The 23,061-nt window shown below is 39.7% G+C and overlaps 1 protein-coding gene across 1 annotated transcript in view; it reads right to left on the reverse strand.

The window, feature by feature from the left end:
- SP3 (Sp3 transcription factor) overlaps nt 1-22,116 on the reverse strand; it is a 54,840-nt gene extending 32,724 nt beyond the window's left edge. Inside the window, exons 1-4 of the mRNA XM_035697056.2 lie at nt 21,954-22,116; nt 21,183-21,352; nt 20,518-20,649; nt 11,597-12,956 (exon numbers count right to left, since the gene is read on the reverse strand). Coding sequence (XP_035552949.1) covers nt 11,597-12,956; nt 20,518-20,649; nt 21,183-21,352; nt 21,954-21,960 — 1,669 coding nt within the window. The 5' untranslated portion in view covers nt 21,961-22,116. The remainder of the gene's footprint in view (nt 1-11,596; nt 12,957-20,517; nt 20,650-21,182; nt 21,353-21,953) is intronic.
- Nucleotides 22,117-23,061: the final 945 nt, after the last annotated feature.

Here is a 23,061-nt window from a genome sequence, read left to right on the forward strand (position 1 = left end):
ATAAGGACGTATTTCCTAACCATCCTACCTAAAATAACCACCATCCTTCAAAGCTCAGAATGAGCTTTTTCCATGCTCTCTAACTATTCCAAAAACATACTTTATTTTCTTCATAACATTAATTATCTAAAATTACTGTTTGCTATTCGTCTTCATCCACTAAAACACAAAATTCATGAGAGTGAGGACTTTGTCTCTTTACTGTTGCAAAGAACCTAAAAAACACTACCTGGAATACTTTAGCACACCCTCAAAGATCTGTTGACTGAATGAATGATGATAAACTGCTCTCATCTAGGTTGCTGGGAGAATGTTACTATTCATCAGAGAAGAATTTAGGAGATTTAAGAAAAGCATCACACATCAAATACACTCATAAAATAAAGTTGGATACAAAAACTATCCCAAGAACCACTAAAATGACCCAAGTATTTTAGAGAATAGCTTTAATAAAGTTATTCTTAGATTATAAATAATACATTGTAGATCTATGTATCACCGAAAGCACGAAACCTAAACACGTGACAACAGAGGATCAGTTAAATCATGGAACATCCATACAAAAGCACTTAGGTAATGAAACCAAATAATCATGTAGGGAACTACTGTGGGAAAACACACACAATACATTGTTTGAAAAAAAAAGTTACAAGGCTGTTATGTATAGAACTCCAATTTTATCAAAACACTTTATAGTATATAATATATACATAAAGACTAGAAGATTATATATAGCAGAATACTAGCAAATAATTTACCAATTTTACTAGCTGTGGTATTAGTAGTATGTTTTTTCCTGTTTCCTTTTCAGAGCTGTCCTGAATTTCTGTATCTAGGACTCTTTTTCTTTGCTACATTTCTTCTTTTTTATTTTCTTTTGGACTGATAATTTTCTATTGGATTGACAATTTCCTACCTCTGGTCCCAATTTATAAGTTAAAAATTGCATTTTTATTCTCTTAATAGTAACTTACACCAAAATTTAAATTTCTGCAAAAAAATGTAAAACTATTCTCTATAGGGGCACCTGGGTGGCTCAGTCAGTTAAGCATCTGCCTTTGACTCGGTTCATGATTGGGTCCTGGGATCAAGCCCCATGTTGGGCTCCTTGCTCAGTGGGGAGTTTGTTTCTCCCTCTCCTCCACACTTGTGCTCTCTCTCGCTGTCCCTGTCTCTGTCTCAAATATAAATAAAATCTTTAAAAACAAAAAAACCCTATTCTCTATAAAGATGATCCTAAAAATGAAAGGACCTTTACCCATACCTGAATTCCTTTGTTTTCATGATTAGCATTCCATTTCTTTTTCAATATAAACAGTAACTACCAAAAATAACAGCTATGTATTAAAACACAAATAAGGGGGATCCCTGGGTGGCGCAGCGGTTTGGCACCTGCCTTCGACCCGGGGCGCGATCCTGGAGACCCGGGATCGAATCCCACGTCAGGCTCCCGGTGAATGGAGCCTGCTTCTCCCTCTGCCTGTGTCTCTGCCTCTCTCTCTGTTGTCTATCATGAATAAATAAATAAATAAAATCTTTAAAAAAAAAAAAAAACACAAATGATAAAATATGAGTTCATCATAATGATATTCCAAAAAAAAAAGAGAATCTCTGATAGAAGTTAGGACACCAACTCACTCCAAAAACATAAATAAAAGGAATGAATTTAATAATTTATCCTGCCTTTCTTGTACAAACTGTACTTGTGAGTAACCAAATAGCTAATGAGGTAAAGTTTTTTATGGGACAATCAAAGCTGTAACACAAAAGGATTCAGAAAATTAGAAAAATCATTATTTTACAAACCTTAATGAAGTAATGAATACAAATGACAATGAAAAGCTGCTAAAACCATTAGTTGAGAGGCAGAGTTGGAGGCACATCAACCAACAAACTATACTATCTGTGTTTGAATCCTAATGAACAAACGCTAAAAAGGCCTTTAAAGGTTTTTTTATTACTGAGTATAATTGACAAACATTCTTACAGTAGTTTCAGGTGTACAGAATATTGATTTGACAATTCTACACATTATTCAATGCTCATCACAATAAATGGATCTTACACCATATGTTATTACAATATTACTTTTTATATACTCCCTATGCTGTACTTTCATATCTGTGGCTTACTTATTTTATAACTGGAAGTCTGTTACCTCTTAATCCCCTTCAACTATTAAAAAGACTCTTTTTAATCAATTGGGGAAAACTAAACATTGTGAAGATGCTAGGTAATATTACAAAACTACTAGAAATTTAGAATATAGTAAATAATGGTACTGTGCTTTTATTTTTAAAAATCCTTATTCATTAGAGCAGTTATCACTTTAACTTAAAAATTACTGAGGAAGATGTCAAGGAACTTTTGTGTGAGTTATACATAGGACAGGGAGAGAGGAATGGCTATGAAGTGACACATGGAAACTGGTAGGAGCGATGAAATGACACTATACCATGAGTACAATGGCGATTACATAAGTGTGTGAGTTATCAACATGTGCAGAATTATGCATTAAAAAGGATGAATTTTACTGCATGTAAATTACGTTTTCTATAAAAAACAGGAAAGCTTGTTTAAAAATTTGAGGACCTCAAAGGCCCTTTATTTATGTAAGTAAATATATAAATATATATATATCCATATTGCCGTATTAAGAATCAAAATGGAGAAAAATTTTAAAGCTGCATGTAATAATTTTAAGGGCAGCCCCAGTGGCGCAGCGGTTTAGCGCCGCTTGCAGCCCAGGGTGTGATCCTGGAGACCCTGGATCGAGTCCCACGTCAGGCTCTCTGTATGATGCCTGCTTCTCCCTCTGCCTGTGTCTCTGCCTCTCTCTCTGTCTCTATGAATAAATAAATAAAATCTTTAAAAAAATAAAACAAAATAAAAAATAAAATAAAATAAACTCATTAAATGTTAACAACACTTTGATGGAAAATAGATTTTCAAAAAAGTTAGTAAAAACAGTATGAAGTTTTCACAAATCTCTTTAATATCTAGCTTATTGGGAAACAACTAGATCCTCCCATCAGCTTCTGCATTCAATCTGTTTTGTTGCCACACATCGTGAAACTCCATTGTATACATGCATGTGAAGAATAAAAAACGCAAATAACACCTTAGTATTATGATAAAAATAGCTTTGATCTCACAGACCCCCATTAAAAGGGTACCAGGAACTCCCAGACCACACATTGAGCACTCCATCAGTATTTTTGGGCAAAATTATACAATTCTGAAATTTTACTTTAAAATACTCCAAAATAAAAAAATAATAATAAAAATAAATAAAATAAAATAAAAAATAAAATAAAATAAAATACCCCAAAACAGGGACACCTGTGTGGCTGTCAGTTGATCTCAGGGCCATGGGCTCCAATCCCATAGCAGGTGCCATACTCAGCAAGGACTCTGCTTGAGATCCTCTCCCTTTCCCTCTCCCTCCCCCTCTGCCCCTCTCCCTGCAAGCACACACTCTATAAAAAATAAATACAATCTTTAAAAATAAATAAATAAAATATTCCAGCAAGAATAAAATTTTAAGTGGCAGAAATCGAGGAAACAAGCAGGAAAGAATACTGATAAATGTTGAAGCTGGAAGGTGATTACATTAAGGTTCATTATACATAGTATAATGAACTTTTATGTACTTTTAAAATTTCCTATAACTTTTAATGTTACAAGTACTTTATTGTCAGTTAAACTGTTAATTTTTTAGCCACTTCTGTGATCACTATTATTTCCTCATTTCCCCACGTAGTTCCTCTGAAACTGTATTTCCACTTAATCCTTCAGTAGTTAGTTTAATAAGGGTCTTTGAATAGTAAACTCTCAGGCCCTGAATATTTAAAATGTCTTCATTACATCCTATCTCCAGTAGAAGTTTAACTGCATATAGAATTCTTGGCTGCTGGTTATTTTCTGTTGGTACTGTAAAGATAATACGCCAACTTTTGGGATCTGTGTGGCTGATGACAAATTTGTAGGTCTGTGATTTCTTTGTAAATAATCTTTCCTTCCTGCCAAATTTACCTTTCTCCATAACTTTAGTATAAGTCAGGGGTGACTTATTTTTGTCTTATTTTGATTTAAAAAAAAAGATTTAATCTTTAAGATTAAAAATCTTAATATTTGAAGTAAAATTTTCATCTGCAGACTGTATTTCTACACAAGAAAATTCTCAACCATTATCTCAACAAATACTACTTCTCCTGGCATTCACTCCATTCTCTATAAAATTCCTACATTGGTGGCTCTCAATCTTTTCAAGTCTCTTAACTGCTCACTATCTCTATGCTGTATTTTGGGGAAATTCCTTAGTGTATTACTATTGACTTACTCTTTTTGTAGGTCTAGCCTAAAAGTTGTCCTATTTCCTCTGACTCCCAACCCCTCCACAAATTTCTCTATTTCATCTAAAGACAATGTTGACAAGACACACCACTACCAGTAAAAAAGAAAGAGCATATTGTCAGTTAAACACTGACATGCCATAGATCATAAGATGTACTCCAACTTCAGAAATATTCAAATGTTCAACAAGGTGTGTTTTAGAAGCAATGAAACGTTTCTCATTTCTAGGATTTCTGATTGTTTCTTTTACATATCTACCCTTGTTTCACAACTTCTTTTCTAAAAGTGCTACATTTATCTCATTGATAATTACAAAAACATACTAATTTTAAATTAAACTCTTCAATAGATTGTTCTTTCTTTAATATGACATAAATTCATTTTGAAATTGTTGATTTTATTAGCTATCTGTCATAGATTCTGCATTTATCATGTATTTTGGAATTTTGGTTTTCAGGCTTATCCTGAGTAAAATTTTTCTCTCTGTATCACATCTCCATGTCTGGAATTTCTGCAAGTACTTCCACTAAGTCTCTCTGGCCCCAGCACAGACCCAGGTCTTGCAATGGCTTTAAAGAAAATACTGGAGATACCACAAACCCAGACACTGAGCTAACAGTTCAGTGGTTCAGATCGGTTCAGATGCTGATCACAGACTGTGTTCCTGTCCTATTTTCTTGGGTCCTCTTCTCGTTTCTGTAAGTGTACAGCTTCATTTAAGCCATACCTTGGAGTAGCAGAGAGCAACATCACTCTTGTTTTTTTAAGCTCCCCTTTAACAAAAAAGGAGCCCTACTTCAGCTTCATTTTAAGCAGTGAATCTGATCCTTGGCTCTTCCTCATGTGGGGTTACTTTTACCTTTTTAATAAATAATTAAATAAGATATAATTCCAGACCTAAGTACTCAGCAGGTATGTTCCTCCTATTAAAAAATATATCTAACTAAAAATTAAGCAGGTAAAGAAATAAATAGACAATAGAATTATATTAAAAAGCATATATGAGGGATCCCTGGGTGGCTCCGCGGTTTGGCGCCTGCCTTTGCCCCAGGGCATGATCCTGGATATCCCATCATATCCCATGATCCGGGATAGAGTCCCACATCAGGCTCCCTGTGTGGAGCCTGCTTCTCTCTCTGCCTGTGTCTCTGCCTCTCTCTCTCTCTCTCTCTCTCTCATGAATAAATAAATAAAACCTTTAAAAAAAAAAAAAAAAAAGCATATATGACACCAAGTTTATTCCTGAGATTAGAGATTTCCACTTTCTACATTAAAATTTCCAGATTTTTATTCTCCATACCAAACATGTATTATTTTATAAGCAGATAAAGCAAACTTTCATAAAGTACATAATTATGGTAACACTAGAATGGAATGAACAAAAAACTATGGTTGGAGAAATCAGAATATGAATGATTTTCCCAAACTCTGAAATAAAAATTTAGGCGTTTCCAAAATTTAGTCAAAGACTATGGCATACATATACAGTGTACGGATTCCCAAATGAAGAGTTTAGAATTAGAACAAAGTATGGTATACTGTACAATACCCTAAATAAAATACCTAAATTACCTATTTATACCTAAATAAAAGGTCCTCAAATTATGTTTAATAATAAAACTTTAAGGTCTACATCCAACAATAGCTAGGTTGGTCCTCTATTTGTATAAGAAGGCTAAAAGATTACTTTAAATCATCACAGATCACCGTCATGTCATTCCTTTTCTCCCATTCTTTCTTTAGCTCTAAAAAGACTGTATTTCCACCATACACTCTACTCTTCAAGCAGCAGGTTTGGCCTTTTAGCAATATGTGTACATTCCTATAATCAGCCAGTTCTAACATGTGATTCCTTAGACAAAACCAAAATCCATTACCTTTATTTTGTTAGAATCTCCAATAAAAATGTTCCACAATACATTCCCTCGACTTACCATGAAAAAAATACCTAAGACCAGTATCTTTCTCTAAAAAATAAAAAAAAAAAAAAAAAAAAACCATATTGATGTAAATTAAACAGAACTCCAAATCAGCATGGTACAGAAAAACAACAACCAAAAAACAAAACCCCAAAACCCCAAAGGCTGATTGCAAAAGCCTTGGGCCAGTTTCCTTCCCTACCCAAACATTAGAATAGTAACAGGATTATTCCAAGAGAGAATTACATTAGATGATATATCTAAAAACACCTAAACAGTAGCTGACACATCTCTCTCCTTTTTGTCCTTAAATACTTGGAACTATAAAGGTTTTTAAAATCCAGCTTTTTGTAATGCTTCCATTCTCTTAATTTTAAAAAGCACAGCTACCAATTAGTCTACAACTATGTAGTTTTCCAAAGGTAATGGGAAATTCCAAACGAGGTTTTTTGCCCTAAAGAAGTAATGATTTCCATAAGCCTTTCTTCCTACCTCAAACACCCGACCAAATTTTAAATATACCAAGTCTTTTTTTTTTTTTTAAGATTTTATTTACTGATTGGTGAGAGAGACAGAGAGAGGCAGAGACATAGGCAGAAGGAGAAGCAGGCCCCCTGCAGGGAGCCCAATGTGGGACTCGATCCCAGGACCCCCGGGGTCACCGCCAGAGCCAAAGGCAGATGCTCAACCCCTGAGCCACCCAGGTGCCCTAAATATGCCCATTCATTCGTTCATTCATTAATAAATAAATAATAAACCCAGTCTTAAAGAATAAATTTGTACTTCTAAAAAGACAAAATCTGGAAGAAGATTAAAATTTGAGAGACTAAGTCTTGGTTTGAACTTTGGGGAAATTTTCTGAAATTTTCTGACTAGAAAATCTTTGGGAAGATTCATAAATCCATACTTTGTCTCTTCCCACCCATTTTCAAATACAAAGCAATGGTAGACAAAGTAAAACTTCAAAATCAGTACTCCAAAACAGCATACATTTCTCACTAAAAAAGAAACAAAATTATAAGCAGTGAATGGGCTTCCAAGGAAAATGGGGGTCTGGTTTCTGAGGGATAAGAGGCACTAACCATACCCATCACCAGGAGAGATCCAGACTCAGACTCACTGCCTTAAACAGGCCGAAGCAGAGGTCATTTTTGTTAAAGGGGAGCTTAAGGAAAACAAAAAGTCAAAGAAACGCCAGTGTCCCAGTAAAAAATCTGTGTCTTCTCATTTATTATGACAATTGTTGCATCGTTTCCATACTTATCAAACACAAAAATTCAAACCAATGATGTAGTAAAAGTTTTAAGCATTTCCTGTGGGCATACAATGCTCTAACAAAAAAAAATTATTCTTATTTCCTGGTAAAACACGTCCTAGAGTAATTTATCTTGCTTCTTGCCAATTCAAAAGACAGTACACCCAAGAGGCAGTTTTCCTATTACCAAATATTCCCCAAATTAAAATTTCCTGGATTTCATTGCTAAATATGCTATTGTGTACTAAGGCAGCATTTATTCTCATTCTATTCTCATTCTCATTAACTTCTATTTTCTCAAATTTTCTCCTTATTCCTTTAAAATTGGGACAAAATTCATACTTAAGGGCCTTCTGGAGTGCTTCATTATTTTACCCTTTCTTGCCACCATTCAATAAACATTTTTTAAAAGTCCACTTTAGGGGCACCTGGATGGCACAGTGGGTTAAGTGTTGGACTCTTAAATTCGATGCAGGTCATGATCTCAGGGTCATGAGATCGAGCCCCGACTTGCAGAGCCTGCTTAAGATTCTCCCTCTCCCTATGCGCCACTCCCTCTCTCTCTAAAAAACAAAACAAAGTTAAATTTGTAAAGTAAAATTTTAAAAAAATAAAAAGTCTATTTTGTATCTAATTCATACAATGTTGCTATTTTGATAGTATTTTAGAAATAAATCACTGTACTGAAGTATTTGGTGCTTTGTAACAATCTAATTCATAAATCTACCAAATCATAAATAAATCTCCTAAGGATTTTTTTAACACGTATAGCTCTCTCCACAACCTTAATTTTGTTCAAGCTTTAAAAACTAGTTTCTAAAAATATTAGCTGTATCTTCAGAAGTCTGTCATTCTATCAGTATTCTCAACCTTTTTGGTCTCAGAACTCCTTCTAAACTCTCAAGTACTACTGAGGGGTCTCCAAAAGCTTTTGTTCATGTAGATTATATATTTTACTATTTGCCATATTAAAAATTAGAGAAACCGTAATTTTGTTTTCTTTAAAAATAATAAATCCATTGCATGCTAACACAAATTAACATTTTATGAAAAACTATTATTTTCCAAAAATATAAACAAAAGCTTAATAAGAAGAGAGATAACGTTTTACATTTTTGCCAATCTCTTTAAAAATGTCTAGGTTAAAAGAAAACAAGTAGAGTCTCTTATTTTGTTTCTGCATTGTTGGCAGCATGTGGTTTGGGATGAAGCATAGGATGAATATCTAGTCTTACAGAGCTATATTCCTGGAAATGAAGGATTAATTTGATTGCCTTCAGCCAAATATGGGTATTTTTTTATACCACTCCAACCGTGACAAGTGGCAGTTTCTAATAGGTCAGTTGCAGTGTAAAATCTGAAACCACATTGATAAATTTCCACACACCTGTTATTGGTCTATCTCAAACTCTGGATGGATCTTTTTACCCCTACATGATTTTGTTATATGAACTGATATTTGATAATACTGGTTCACTGAGTTATCATACAGATCTTCTAAATGTTGACACATTTCTTTATAATATAGTATCCCCCAAAATCCTATTTATTAGTATCACTATCCTCTCATCAGAAAACTATTTAATTATTAAAAGCTCTCAAGTGCATAGCAGTAGTTTTAAGTTTTCCAAAATTTTAATTTTCACTGGAAAACCCAAATTTTATCATTGGTAGCAAATACTGTCAGGCTTTTTTCCTTTAAGTGATAGATTCAATTTTTTTTTTTTTTTAGAAAATATTTGCACTAAAAAAAATAAAATATTTGCACTTAAGTACATGAATCTCTCAATAACTATAGTTTGTCAGTTGTTCAAGTAATAAGAGTCGTTCATGAAAATAGCATATAGTTCACCTTGCAACTCCTACAACTGCACAATCCAAAAAAAAAATTTTTTTAGGACAATCATCTGATTATGGTATGCAGCAGAAATGCTTTTATTAAAGCATACTTCCCATTTTGTCATGATGAATATTACAAAGACAAGCAGCAAGAACAGTAAATCAAAAATACAATGAGATACCACTTCACACCCATTAGAATAACTATAATCAAAAAGACAATTACAAGTGTTGGTAGGGATGTAGAGAAATTCGAACACTCAATGGTGTAGTCTCTTTAGAAAAAGTTTGGCAGTCCCTCAAAACATGAAACACAGTTACCATACAACCCAGCAATTCCACTCCTTAGTATATACCCCAAAGAAAGAAAGACATATTCACACAAGAACTGTCCACAAATGATCACACAGCATTATTCACAATAGCCAAAAAGTAGAAACACAGTCCCTTAACATGTAAATGAATAAAATGTGGTCTATCCATACTATAGCATATTATTCAGCCACAAAAAAAGAAATAAAATACTGACAGACTATAATACAGATCAACCTTGAAAATATTATACTAGACAAAAAAAAAAGACCCCGCAGAATGTATTATTCCACTGATATGAAGTAACAGGCAAATCCAGAACATGCAAACCCAGAGACAGAAAGGAGATTAGTGGTTGCCAGGGGCTAAGGGGAGGAAATGAGGACCGACTGCTGATGGGCAGGGTTTTTTTTGTGGGGTGATGAAAACATTCTAAAATTAGATAGTGGTGATAGCTGTACAAGTCCGTGACTATATAAAAAAAACCACTGAATTATATACTTTAAAGAGTGAATCTTATGGTATGCAAATTATATTTCAGTAAAGCTATTTTTTAAAAAAGGACATGCAGCACTCAAGCGTCGAGATTTAGTAAAAATAACTATTTTGACTGGTTCATCAAGGTCATTCTCTAGTGAAAATGCCATTTTTCTTTAACTGCAAGTACACAGTCATGAAGAATACAACAACTAGTTATACAGTTTGGTACTACATTTCATTTTTGCTAAGACACAAGGCATTTTTAGCCACCATCAGTGAAAATGTCAACACAATGAATAACTTTAGGATTAAGAAAAGTAGTTTAACATCAAGGACCTCTGAGAGGGTCTCAGGGATCCCCCAAGAGTCCACAGACCATGTTTTGATGTTGGGTGCTCTATGCCGTGGCTTCAAAAGGCTCAAATGCAATTAAAGGTTCGCCAAGTACAGATCTGAGGCTTTAGAACAATTTCTATTTTTCTAAGTATAGATGACAAATTTCTCTAAAGAAAAGGTATAATCTCTATGGTGAAGGAATTATTTCAATAAATTAAATTCAACTGTGCTAATGTTAAGAGTTTGGAATCTGATTCAGTGGAAGGTTATATCAGTAGTACAGTCACCACATGAACACAAATAAAAAGGAGGAATGTAAAACTAAGGATTTAGTGCACAACAAAACATTCAATAACATGTTATCTAAATGAACATCAAGGTAATGATGACATCATCTCTTTTAAAACTGTATTATTTAGTTTCTCCTACCATTCAAAGAGTAGACTTCTGAAATTTCTATCCATACTATCAGTAACAACACATCTAGCAGAGTTAAATTTAATGCTCACTACACACTTGGAAGAATAAACTATCACAGAATCAAAGAATTTTAAGTCTGGAAGGTACCCTAGATATAGTTAACTAGTTCAATAACCCCATTTTACATAATGAGAAAACTGAGTTTGCAAGAGAAAAGGTAACCTGGCCACAATCATACAGCTAGCTAGTAGGTGAAACAACATAAACAGTCTTGGCTCCCCGTGCCATGTTTTTACCGTGCCATTCTGACTCCCCAACAAATATAATGCAAAAATATTTAACTCCCATCGTAAGAAGCACAACCAAGACACCTTACCTGACAAATAAAAATTTTGTACTGCTAGACAATATCAATCAGATGTGAAAACAGATATAAAATTAAGAAAAAACTACAAACATAATTTATGGCATAAAGGAGAAATGAATCCTTGACTTCAAAATTTTCAATGAAGAACAATCTGGAAGACACTGTAATGTCTACTTTTCATTCAAACATAGGGAAATGTATCCTCACCTTTAAAGATAGCCAGATACTGAAAACACCTTAAAGCAAAAAACATCCCTATTTGTTAACAATATCACTTAACTTATCTATGGCATGACATGACTTAAGACTCACCTGCAGGACTGTCAGCATTCTCTCCTGGGTGTAGCTGTATACCAGTAGAATCTATAGAGTTTACTGTTACTGTCTGTAGATTTGGCAACTGACCAGTGCTTAGACTAACTGGAGTTGAAGTCAAGGCTCCGCCTGCTGCAACTTGACCAAGCGTGAGTGTCTGAACAGGCGTCAAAGTTATTTGTTGGGCAGCAGTATTCTGTATTTGCAAATTCTGCAAGTTCTGGACCCCTTGTACTTGAAATGTTTGCCAAGTTATCTGTCCAGAAGGGGTCACTGTCTGTGCCTGAATTAAAAAGGTTCCAGGATTCAGCTGCAACTGAAGATTTTGCAAAGCCTGTTGTGATATATTTTGACCACTGGCTTGCACACCATGGATTGTCTGTGGTGTAATACCTTGCACAATTTGGGCTTGACTGGTTGGCTGCTGAGACTCTGGAAGTTGTAGATGTTGTACAACAGGCTGTGCTGTAGAAACCTGAATATTCTGAGCCTGTGTCTCTTCAGAAACAGGCGACTGGATATAATTTCCCTGAAGATCTGAAGAATGGACTTGCCCACTAGAAGTAGTCAAGCTATTTGTGTTCTGTTGTAATATGCCTGTACTATCTATAGTAACAGGCAACTGTGATGAAGAAGATGTTGGCACAAATAAATCTGTATCAGTATTAGTTTCATTAATATCAGGAGAAACCCGCTCACCAGTCCTTTCTGAATTGTCTGAACTATCCATAGCTTGTCCTGTGTTTATCAAATGTCCATCGGCATTAATGCCTGCAGTCATTGTCTGAGAACTGCCCGAGAGTCCCAAAGAATCTAGATCGACACTATTGATTGGTACAAAGGTAATATTTCCTGGCAGACCAAGAGGCACATTAGCAACTACTTGGGTTTGGCCAGGAAAAGATGAACCACCAATTGCAACTCCCTGAACCTGGACTTGACCAGTCTGTGGTATGAGATTCTGGATATTAGCAGGAGGTGTTCCAGAGGCAAGCAAGGTTTGATTAGAGCCAGGAATGATCTGAATTTGGCCACTTTCTTGATTTATTCCCCCATTATCTGAAGAGCCTGTGAAACCGATCTGAACCTGCTGACCATCTGTTGACTGAATCTGTGGTATTACTTGATATTGAACATTGGACACTGTACCATTTGATGAATCTGATCCTGGTGCAACTGAAAATATTTGCTGATTCTGCAAATTCTGAAGGGGAAGGACATACTGCCCACTCGAAGTAGCAGCACTTGGAATCTGTACTAGATTACCAGCTTCATCTTTTATAGTTGTAGGTGTGGCTGACAAAACCTCCCATCGGTTTGGTGCTCCTCCTAACTGTGCAGAAGCCAAATCACCTGTCTGGATAAAGAAAACAAAAAAATGTTGTTATGTGATATATATTTGTGGCATACTTAAACCAGTCCTCAAAAAAAAAATCTAAAAACTGACAGAAATCTTACTATCTGAAATTAAAAGTTCTTTTAATAACATTAAGTTCTCTTAATAACAGTAGACTTCAAATACTGAAACAGTGCTATATAAACTACAAAAATCATTATTTTCAATTTTGTTAGTTACTGCAAAGATAACCCATGCTATCTGAGCAGAAAAAAGATTTCAGAGTATTCTATGTTTTACAAACTGGTCTTCTAATTCCTCAGCTATGATCGATCCCTGATCCATACAATTAAATCAATGAAAGTACAGTGGCTAGAAAAGATTAGGGACAGCTCAAACCAAACATTACCTCAAACACTGAAGAGTTCAAGAAACATATAACCTACTAAAATATATACATCACTAAATTATGTACATTATATTAGTGTACAAAAAAGAAACATAACTAATACAATATTATCAAGTCATCTAAGTTAGAAAAGTTAAGATTTGTGTATTATTGCTATAAACCTTAAGTCAAACTATTAAAGCCACTCATTTATGGCATGTATTATCATCCTCCAGGGCAAACCTTTGAGTAGGGCTATTTCACTAGCAGGCCATCAAATTCTTTACTCTTCCCATGAATTCCCCCCCCCCCAAAAAAAAAAAAAAAAAAGATCTTAAAATTTTTTTATTTATTTTTGAGACCTTAAAAATTTTTAACGAGGAAATATTATTGTCCTGTGGCCACACGGTAAAGTCATTCCATCTGAAAGGTTTTTCTAGAACCTAAAAGCTGGTGGATACAGACTATGGTTTTACCTACTTCTCTGGCTTTTCAGTAAAATGATAGACATATACAATGTGCATTCTGTGACATGACCAAATTCTCAGTTATCATCCTCGTATTTTATGGATTAGGCAACACTGGAAAAACACCAACACAGGAAAGCAGAAAACAATGTTAAAGAGTAAAATTTTTTAGGGGAATAAAGTAATGTACACATTGGAACCATCCTTTTAACGCCAAGTACTATGATAGTGATTCATAAGATTGTACCATCTACTCCTCACAACAATCCTATAAGGTAGGTGTTATCACTATCCTCATTTCACAAATGAAAAAACTGAGAAACAAAATCACACAGGTTTCAAATGGTCAAGACAGGATTTAAAACCAGGCCAAGTCTAACTAACCCCAGAAGCCTGGCCTTTAATTCTATACCAAGCTTGTCTCTCACTAAGCCCAAGAGTAAAGGTATGGGGAATGAGACCCTATATGAATTACTCATCCTCAAAATAAAGCCATTCCTATGCCACTTCCTTCTAGATCAATATATAATTTTCTGTGACGCTGTGTATCACTAGACAATTAAAACATAAGCATATCTAGCCCAGCATTCTCAACCTAGGACCCACACCTGGGCTTCAAGAGATCTGTGTGAATCCTCTAAATTAACACAGCAACTTTCTGAGAAAGTGCAATGGGGGGGGGGGGGGGGGGCAGAGGAATAACCTAGGGTCTCATCATATTCTCAAAGTATATGACCATATAAAAAAGTTAAGACATACACTGTTCTCTCAATATGAGCCACTCCACAAAATTTAATACAAATATTAGAGAACCAAAAGATTTTAAGAGTTAAATGGACTACCTAATTTTCATGCAGATGCATAGTTGAAAACCATTAATTTCAATGGATGAACCACAGTTTAATGATTCAAGACATTTGAGCATATTTGCCAAGTTGAAACAAGCATATAAGTAAGCTCATGAAATACACAATCTCTGTTTCAAATGGTTCTCAATTTATCCAAGCAGACATACACATACATCTACTACTATGTGAAGAGAATGCTTTTTGGGAACGTAGAAGATTGAAAAGAGAAAAAAAAATTTTTTTCACACAGATATTTTAAAGTAATCTTAGAATAAAATTTATTTTACCATAGACGGCTAGGAAATAGAGATCGAGGCACTAATAAAGGTATAAAACCAATAGTCACAGACAAAAAGAAACTAAAGAATGTGTAGTTTGGAGTTCAATAGACCATCCAGAAAAGGCTCATATTCATAGAGAAAAGTAATGGGCAACAAGACTAGACATTTTTATCAAGGACTGTAGTTAATGGCTTTGTAGATCCTGCTAAGGAGTTTGGACTTTATCCTACAGATAGTAAATGAAAGCTATAAAAGGTTTTTAAGCAAGTGAGTGGTGCAATCAGGTCTGTGTTTTATAAAGATAAACTATGGCCCAGTGAAGGAGACTGAAAGAAAGGCGGAAGAGACTAAAGACAGATAAACTGTGGGACTCCGTACAAATGTGTAGGCTCGCACTAAAATCATCATCTTTCAAATACTAACATTTAAACTTATCAAATTTAAATTACTAAAATGAAGACCAGTCATTAAAGCTGCATGTCATTCTTCAACTTTTATCTGGTATAAGAATTACAAGCCTGTTATCTTATCCAATATCTGAGTAAAGACTCATGTTTCATTTCAGTCTCTTGGCATTTTAAATAATCTAAAAATATTTACATCTATACTTTATACTGAAATCTACACTAAAGTATAATGTCTAAAACCCAATCTTTATTTTCCTAATAAGGTTGGTATTTACCTCTGGAGAACTGGCTGATGAATTTTTTCCTGACTAGCACTCGATTGACAGTATTCAACTTATACCAAAGAATAAAGTATCTCAGGTACAGATTATTTTCTAATACTGGCATTCTCTTGCTTTTCATTCTTAAAGAAAAGTTAAATTTATGGTATCTGAAGTATTTCTTTACAAGATATTCAACCATCAGTGAACAGCTTTTTAGTAAAGAAATTCCTTGAAAATAAATACAGCTACTCAAATGACAAATCTGAGTAAGTTCTACCCAAGGACCCCATCTCCAGAAGTTAAATAAAAATAAACTATGGTACCACTTTTCCTAACAATGTAGGCCATTAATGGAAGGGAAATCCCCACACCTAAGACAGTATGATGTATTTGAACTTTTTTTTTTTTTTTAATAAACCTAAGGTAAAATGCATATACAAGAAATACTTTTGAAGCACAAACCCAGAGGGCAGAAAAACAGCAACAAATAATTTAAGCAAAAAAGACAGGAAGCAAAAAGGATCTTTTTAATGAAATAAACTTACAGGTTTAAAAATTTACTAAGTATTAAATTTTCAATGGAATTGGAGAGAAAACTCTGAGTCAGAAAGCTATCAGACTTTCATGATTTTTAAGCTACCATTACACGCTGGGGGGAGGGGAGGATATTGCACTAGAAAAGAAAGAACTCAGAACGGACTTTCAGTCCCAGCTAGAACCCTGGAATTGTGTGTGATTTAGAGCAGAATTCAATTTTCTTATGTTAAAAATGTGAAAATTATTACCTTACAGGGTCATAAGAACCAAAAGAAAGTGTTACGCTTTACAAATTATAAAGCACTATACAAAGGCACCTGGGTGGCTCAGGGGTTTAGCACCTGCCTTTGGCTCAGGTCGTGATCCTGGGGTCCTGGGATTGAGTCCCACATCAGGCTCCCCACATGGAGCCTGCTTCTCCCTCTACCTATGTGTCTGCCTCTGTGTGTGTGTGTCTCTCTCTCATGAAGAAATAAAATCTAAAAAAAAAAAAAGGACTATACAATCCTAAGGTACCATTGTGATTAGTAAAGATTATGAGGACAGAGGATGATTAGAACGCTTAGTATAATTCCTGACATAAAGATCCATACTTATTAAATGAACAGTTAAAATTATTTACTTTAGAATCATTACAAAGAAAATGATAGAACTAATCAATAAAACTGGCCTTGAGATATTGAGTCTTCTATGGAAAACTCTATACCAATTTTAAACCTACTTATCTCCATAATTCTACAATAAGGCCCCCAAATTTCCAAAATACAAAAACCTTTACAAAGCCCATTCATTTGTAAGAGAAATTTCATTAGCAGCATACCACTAAGAGAGATGAATTAGAAAATCGTCTCAGACCAAAGAAGAGTTGTAAAAATGTTTGATGGTAGGCTATTGGAAACACTACAGAAACAAAAGAAGAGAGATATAAAAAACACATAAACCCAAGCAATAACTAGTATTTGGTTTAGGTTTAAGATAACCCTCAAGCAAAATCTACCAGTGTCTGTCTCAGTAACTCTAATATTCTTAATAGACAACAAAAAACCACCTGATATGAAAGATGGCATTATCGTTAAAAGTTGTAACTAAAGGTACCCTTAAGTCTCCCTCTGTACATAAACATATAATCACATGGTAAAAAGGACCAAAACCAGGAGTAGCCCTGGGACGTTGCTATAGCAATTCATTACAAGGGCATTCTCCAGTGCAACCAGGCATAAAAATGGAGGGGGGGGAGGGGCAGTTGACTGGGGGGGGGGGGGGGAGGCTATCTTCTCAGATAATACCTGTGTAAAGGAAAAGAAGAAAAATTCATACTACTTATTGCATAGCATTTGGAAAGGATTATTAACTTCTTAGTTCCCACAAATAGCTTTTTGAAAGCCAGAAACAGGCAAGAGCAGAGTGTTACTGGAAACAAAAATAAGTGTGAAGCTAAGATGGAAACAAACTAAGAACTACTCTCAGGCAAATACTCAAGTTTCTTAAAATCTTCAAGGAACACTGAAGAACTGAAACCAATTTCAAGTAAATAAAAACAATTATCCAATTAACTGATCACAATTTAAAGTACAAATAAAATAAACAAATTAATAATCCAGAAATTCACATCAATATAGATTGGACAAACGAATATTGCATAAAAGTCTACATCTTATATTTCCTGATTTATTACTAAAATTAACTATACAACTTCTAATAATGCAGTACAAAAAAGAGCCCTACCATCAAACCAACTTTGGGAGTCCATGCTGTGGGACATTATAGGTGAGAATGGCTTATGATTAGAGCTATTCAGCATTGTACTGAGGATAACCATTCTTGGCCAGGATCCAGAAAGAACCCACATCATATTATAACATATTCTAAATTCAAAATACTTAAATCTTCAGTGCAGCTGACTGGCTTTTCAATGCCCTCCTACTATTAAAATACCAAACTAAATGAGCATAAAGTTGAATTTTATGTGTATATTTCTACTTGATTTTAAACTCAATGATAACATATATGCAAATATGGTACCCTGGGATTAGATCCTGGAACAGAAAATGGGCATTAGTGGGGGAAAAAAGTGAAATGAGAATAAAGCCTGTAGTTTAGTTAAAAATACAGTATTACTGTCAGTTTCTTAGTTTTGACAAAAGGACCATGGTTACGCGACCATTAGGGGAAGCTGGGTGAAGGGTATAAGGTAACTCTCAGTTCTATCTTTGCAACTTTTCTATAAATATAAAATTATTGCAAAATAAATTTTTTAAAAATCCCAGCTACAAGAAAGCTCTCTACAGACCTCTCATGATTCCCAGTAATTTTGAGTGATTACAGTAATATTATCTAAGCACATTTTTTAAATAGAAAAAAATGCCCATAAAAATTACTTAAATTCTCTTCCATTTTCTGAGATGTACATGTCTGAAATTCATTTTTAAACTGGAAAACTAATTTTCCCACTTGCTAAGGCAAACATATTCAAGCCAGTCTTACTGATTCTACTCAGTGAAAATTTTATGCATGCGTACCAAACATACAAAGAAAAAAGTGCTCCTACTGATTCTAGTTCATGTTCATCTGGCGGGAAATGTGATGTCAGTAGAGATTTGGTAGCCGAGAGGAGGAGTTGAAGAGGCATGGAAACAACCTCCGTACAAGTGTATGACCCCAGTAGGATAAGGAATAGAACACCAGAGACAGTGTTCTATTCCCAGGGCTGAGATTCACACATACAAGTACATGTACATATTTTTCACCCATAACTTCCTCCTTCATCTCTCCCCCTCCCCCATCAGTGAGCTATATAAACTTGGTAAATGGCAGTTACAAGAAATTTTTTGTTCTAATTGAAAATATTGTAAAAGACAAGTAGAAGCAATCTGCTTTGTAATTTTACTTGTGCAGTGGTTTTTGGTTTTTTGTTTTTTTAAGATAAACAGTCAATTTGTTTTGGCACTGTGGGGCTAGAGGGATAATTCATAAAAAAGGCTTATCAACCCCTAAGTTTGTCTAAAAGTAACAATGCCTCTCACAAACATAATTTTATGCTTTTACATTTTAATCAGCTTAAGAAAGCACAAAACCTAAAACACTTTTAAGACATTAAAACTATTCACATCCCTCTACAGTATAGTTTGAAGCACTAAAGTTACAAATACAGTATTTAACAATACAGCTTAACAGTAGCTTCACTTTTAGTGCCTAGACATACTAAGAATTTCCTGCAGACTATGCCAAATATCAGACTTTTTTGTCTACAGTGACCAATCAAAATAGTACTCCATAAATCAATTTCTATAATCCACCTCAAAAGAAACCAAGAATGACTGAGAGAGCTTTTTGTTATTTTAATGTGAACACATCTACACGTTTAACACAATTCAAACAGATAAAATTCACAATTAACAGTCTTAAAAATTGGGTCCAGTTAATTCGTATTAAGCCCTCCTACAACACACTGACCAGGTCCTCTTTCCTGCCCCCAGACAAACTAAAAACACTACAAACAGAATTCCCACCACATCTTACCAGACCAGTAATCGTAATAAAAATGAAAATACAGCTTTGCCAACCAAATTCAACTGTAAGGGCAGTAGACGTTAACAGGCAGGTAAACACAATTCCTTCCATGTACTTTTGTTTCCAACGCTAGTATTTCATATTCAATTTCAAAAACCAAAGTACCATCTGAGTAATAACTTCACCAATTTCAACGGTCGCTAAATGAATGTATGTTTCACTTACTCCACTTACGAAGAATTCCCGCAAATTTAAGTCGTCTGCAAAAACTAAAATCCAACAACTTCGAATGGCCCCCCAAAAAACCACTCACAGTGTTCACTGCTGCATTACAAAAGGGTAATCTCCAAAGAATAAACCTTCATGCCTCCCCCGCGTTTTGAGGTTTTTTATTTTTTTGGGGGGGAGGGGTCTTTTTTAGCAATTTACGCCTTAAATCACTTAAGATCTAGTTAAGTTCCAGCAGGAAAAGCCCCAGGTTCAAAAAAATACTAGGAACTAAAGACACTGCCTTCTGTAGTTGATACTATCTATGGCCGATAGGGCTGTGCTTGAAAATTTTGTAGTGTGCAGCGAAGGAGTTTTTCGGCACTGATATGAATTGCTCAAACATCCATTTTGGAGTCCTCTACCCCCGCCCTCTCTGACTTCATTTTGTAGTGAATTCGGATCGAGGCGCCGCAGTGACAATCTAGAGAAAGCCTGGGCCGGCCTCCGATCCGCTCGGGCACGCCAAGGAGCCCGAGAGGGCGCCCCGGCCGCACCGCGGAAGGCGCGGGCCGGGGAGGCCCGGCGGGCGGGAGGCCGGGCGGGAGGCCGGGCAGGCCCGGGATGGCGGGCGCAGGGCCTCGGCGGGGGCGGGCCGCGCGCGCGAGACTTACCGCTCCGGCGGCGGCGGCGGCGGCGGGGGCCCCGGCTGCGGCAGCCGCCTCCTCCTCGTCGTCGCCCGGCGATGGCGGCCCTATCTTGCTGCAGGTAGCGGCCAGCAGGGCGAGCGGTGACGGCTGAGTGTCCTACCCCCGATGGGCGGGTTCAGAGAGGGAGACAGGGGGAGGGGGTGGCGGTTAGGGCCGGGCCGCCGCTCGCACAGGAAGTGCGCCTGGGTCCTCGCAGGCTGAGCCCGGGCCAGCGCCAGCCCGCGCTCTCCTCCTCCTCCTCCTCCTCCTCCTCCTCCTCCTCCTCCTCCTCCTCGGCTCGGGCTCGCGTCCTCCCGCTCGCACGCACACCGGCTCCGCCGTCCGCGGGAGGGAAGGCGGGCGGCGGGCTGCGCGCCGGGCCCCCACCTTCCGCCCGGAACCCACCCCCGGGAGGGCGCACACGCTCACACTCGCGCGCACACACTCACACACACACACACACACACGCTCACAAAAAGGCGGCGGGCGGGGGAGCGCGGGCGGGGTCGGAGCGTTGGCGCCTCGGGCGGGCAGCTCCCGGGGCGGGGGGAGGGGAGGAGAGAGAGAGCGAGGCGCGGAGGGAGGGGAGAGGCGAGGGGAGGAGAAAGCGGCGCTGGGGGGAGCCGGGCCGGGGCTCAGCCGCTCCTCACCTGGGCCGCCGCCGCCGCCGCCGCCGCCGCCGCCGCCGCGCCGTTTCCGTGCTGCTGCTGCTGCTGCTGCTGCTGCAGATACTCGCCGTGGCCGCCGCCGCTGCCGCCGCCGCCGCCGCTGTCCACGTCCAAGGCAGCCATTTCCTCTTGTTTCACGGGCTTTTCGGGAGCTGCAGGCACAGCGCGGGGGGGGGTGGGGGTGGGGAGGAAGGCGGGTGGAGGAGAGGGAGGGGGCCCGCGGGCCGCGGCGGAATTACTCGGAAAGCCCGGGCCGCGTCCCCTTCCCCTCCCCCACCCGCCCCCCGGCGGCGGCGGCGGCGGCTCCCTCCTCCCCTCCCGCGGCTGCCCCCGCCCGCCGCTGCCTGTAACCCTCCTCCTCCTCCTCTTTCCCTCCTCCTCCTCCTCCCCGCGCTGCCCCTGCCCCCTCTCCTCTCCTCTCCTCCCCTTTCCCTCCGCGCCGCTCGCTCTCACTCGCGCTCGCTCCTCTCGCACCGTCAGTCACTCACACGCGCCCGCCCGCCGCCCGCGCCCGCACGCGGGGGGATGCGCTCCCGGCGGGCCCGGCCGCCCGCCCCGGGGCCCGGCGGGGACACGGCGCTGCTGGGGCTGCGGGGGGCACGCTGGCTGGCCGGGAGGGCAGGGAGGCGGCGGGGGAGTGCGGCTCTGCCTCTCACGGACACTCGTCGCGCACACGGGCCGGGAGCCGGCGGCGGCAAGGGCTGGCTGTGGTCGGCGGCGGCGGCGGCAAGGGCTGCTCTCGGCTCTACGTACCGGTCATAGTGTGTTTAGGGCACCTCAGGCGGGGCTCCCCGCCGCCTTACACATGGTGAGGAGCGAAGGCGGCGGCGGCGGGAGAGGATGCGGGAAGCGGCGGCGGACACGGCCGGAGCGGTCCGGGGATTTTTTTTTCCTATTTTGATTGACTGTGCGGGAAACACAAAAGGTGGAGCCTCCAGCCCAAAAGGGGGGAAGAGGGTGACAGCCCGCCCGGAAGTCCCGCCTCTCTTCTCCGCGCCCATTCGCCGCCGCGCTCCCGGTCGGCCGCGCTCATTGGCCCGCATGCCCGTCCGTCGCGCGGGCAGCCGGCGCGCTTCCTGTTTGCCCCCGGGTGGAAGGGGAGAGACAATAAGCGGCCGCGGCGGCGCAGGTTCCCGAGAGCGGCCGCGGCTCCGCCGTTCCCCCGCGGCGCCCGCCTGGCTCGCCGGCCGCCGCGGTCGGGCCCGGGACGCAGGCCTCCTCCGCCTCGCGGGTGCCTGGAGCGGGGCCCGGCCGGGAGTCCAGCCCCGGCGGCCGCGGCTCCCCTCGACGCGTCCTCCATCCCGACGGCAGCCCGCGCCGGTCTCCCCAGGGCCCCGCGCCCGCCGAGCCGCCGCTTCCCCGCGCTGCCCGGAGGCCGCCGCTCAGCCCCGGGGCTGCTCCTGCCGCCGCCGCCGCCGCCGCCGCCGCCGCCCGGCTCCGAGCAGAGCCGAGCCGAGCCGCGCAGACCCGCCCCGCGAGCCCGGGGGGAGGGAGCTGGCCTGGGGGAGACACCCCCTCCAGGAGGGGAGGCCGGAGGAGGACTCTCCCTCCGCGCCGTCCGCCCTGCGCTTCCCAGCCCGAGCCGCCGCGCGCCCGGCCCGGCCCCGGCCCCGGCCCCGGCCCCGGCCCCGGGGCAGGCGAGTGCGCGAGGAGCCCGGGGCTCGGCCCGCCGGGGCTCGGCCCGCCCCACTCCCCGGGGACACCCTCCGGCCCGGCCCGACGCCCCCGGAACCGGCCTTCGCGCTGTTTCTTTCACTTAGTACGTGGCAAGTGCCTGTGTTCCACGGGGTACAAATTCTTTTTTTTTTTTTTTTTTAAATCCGCCCAAATCATTTTTGCTGCACCGAGGGGGGCACTTGGT

This window comes from Canis lupus, chromosome 36 (assembly GCF_003254725.2).
Source record: "Canis lupus dingo isolate Sandy chromosome 36, ASM325472v2, whole genome shotgun sequence".
Classification (NCBI taxonomy): domain Eukaryota; kingdom Metazoa; phylum Chordata; class Mammalia; order Carnivora; family Canidae; genus Canis; species Canis lupus.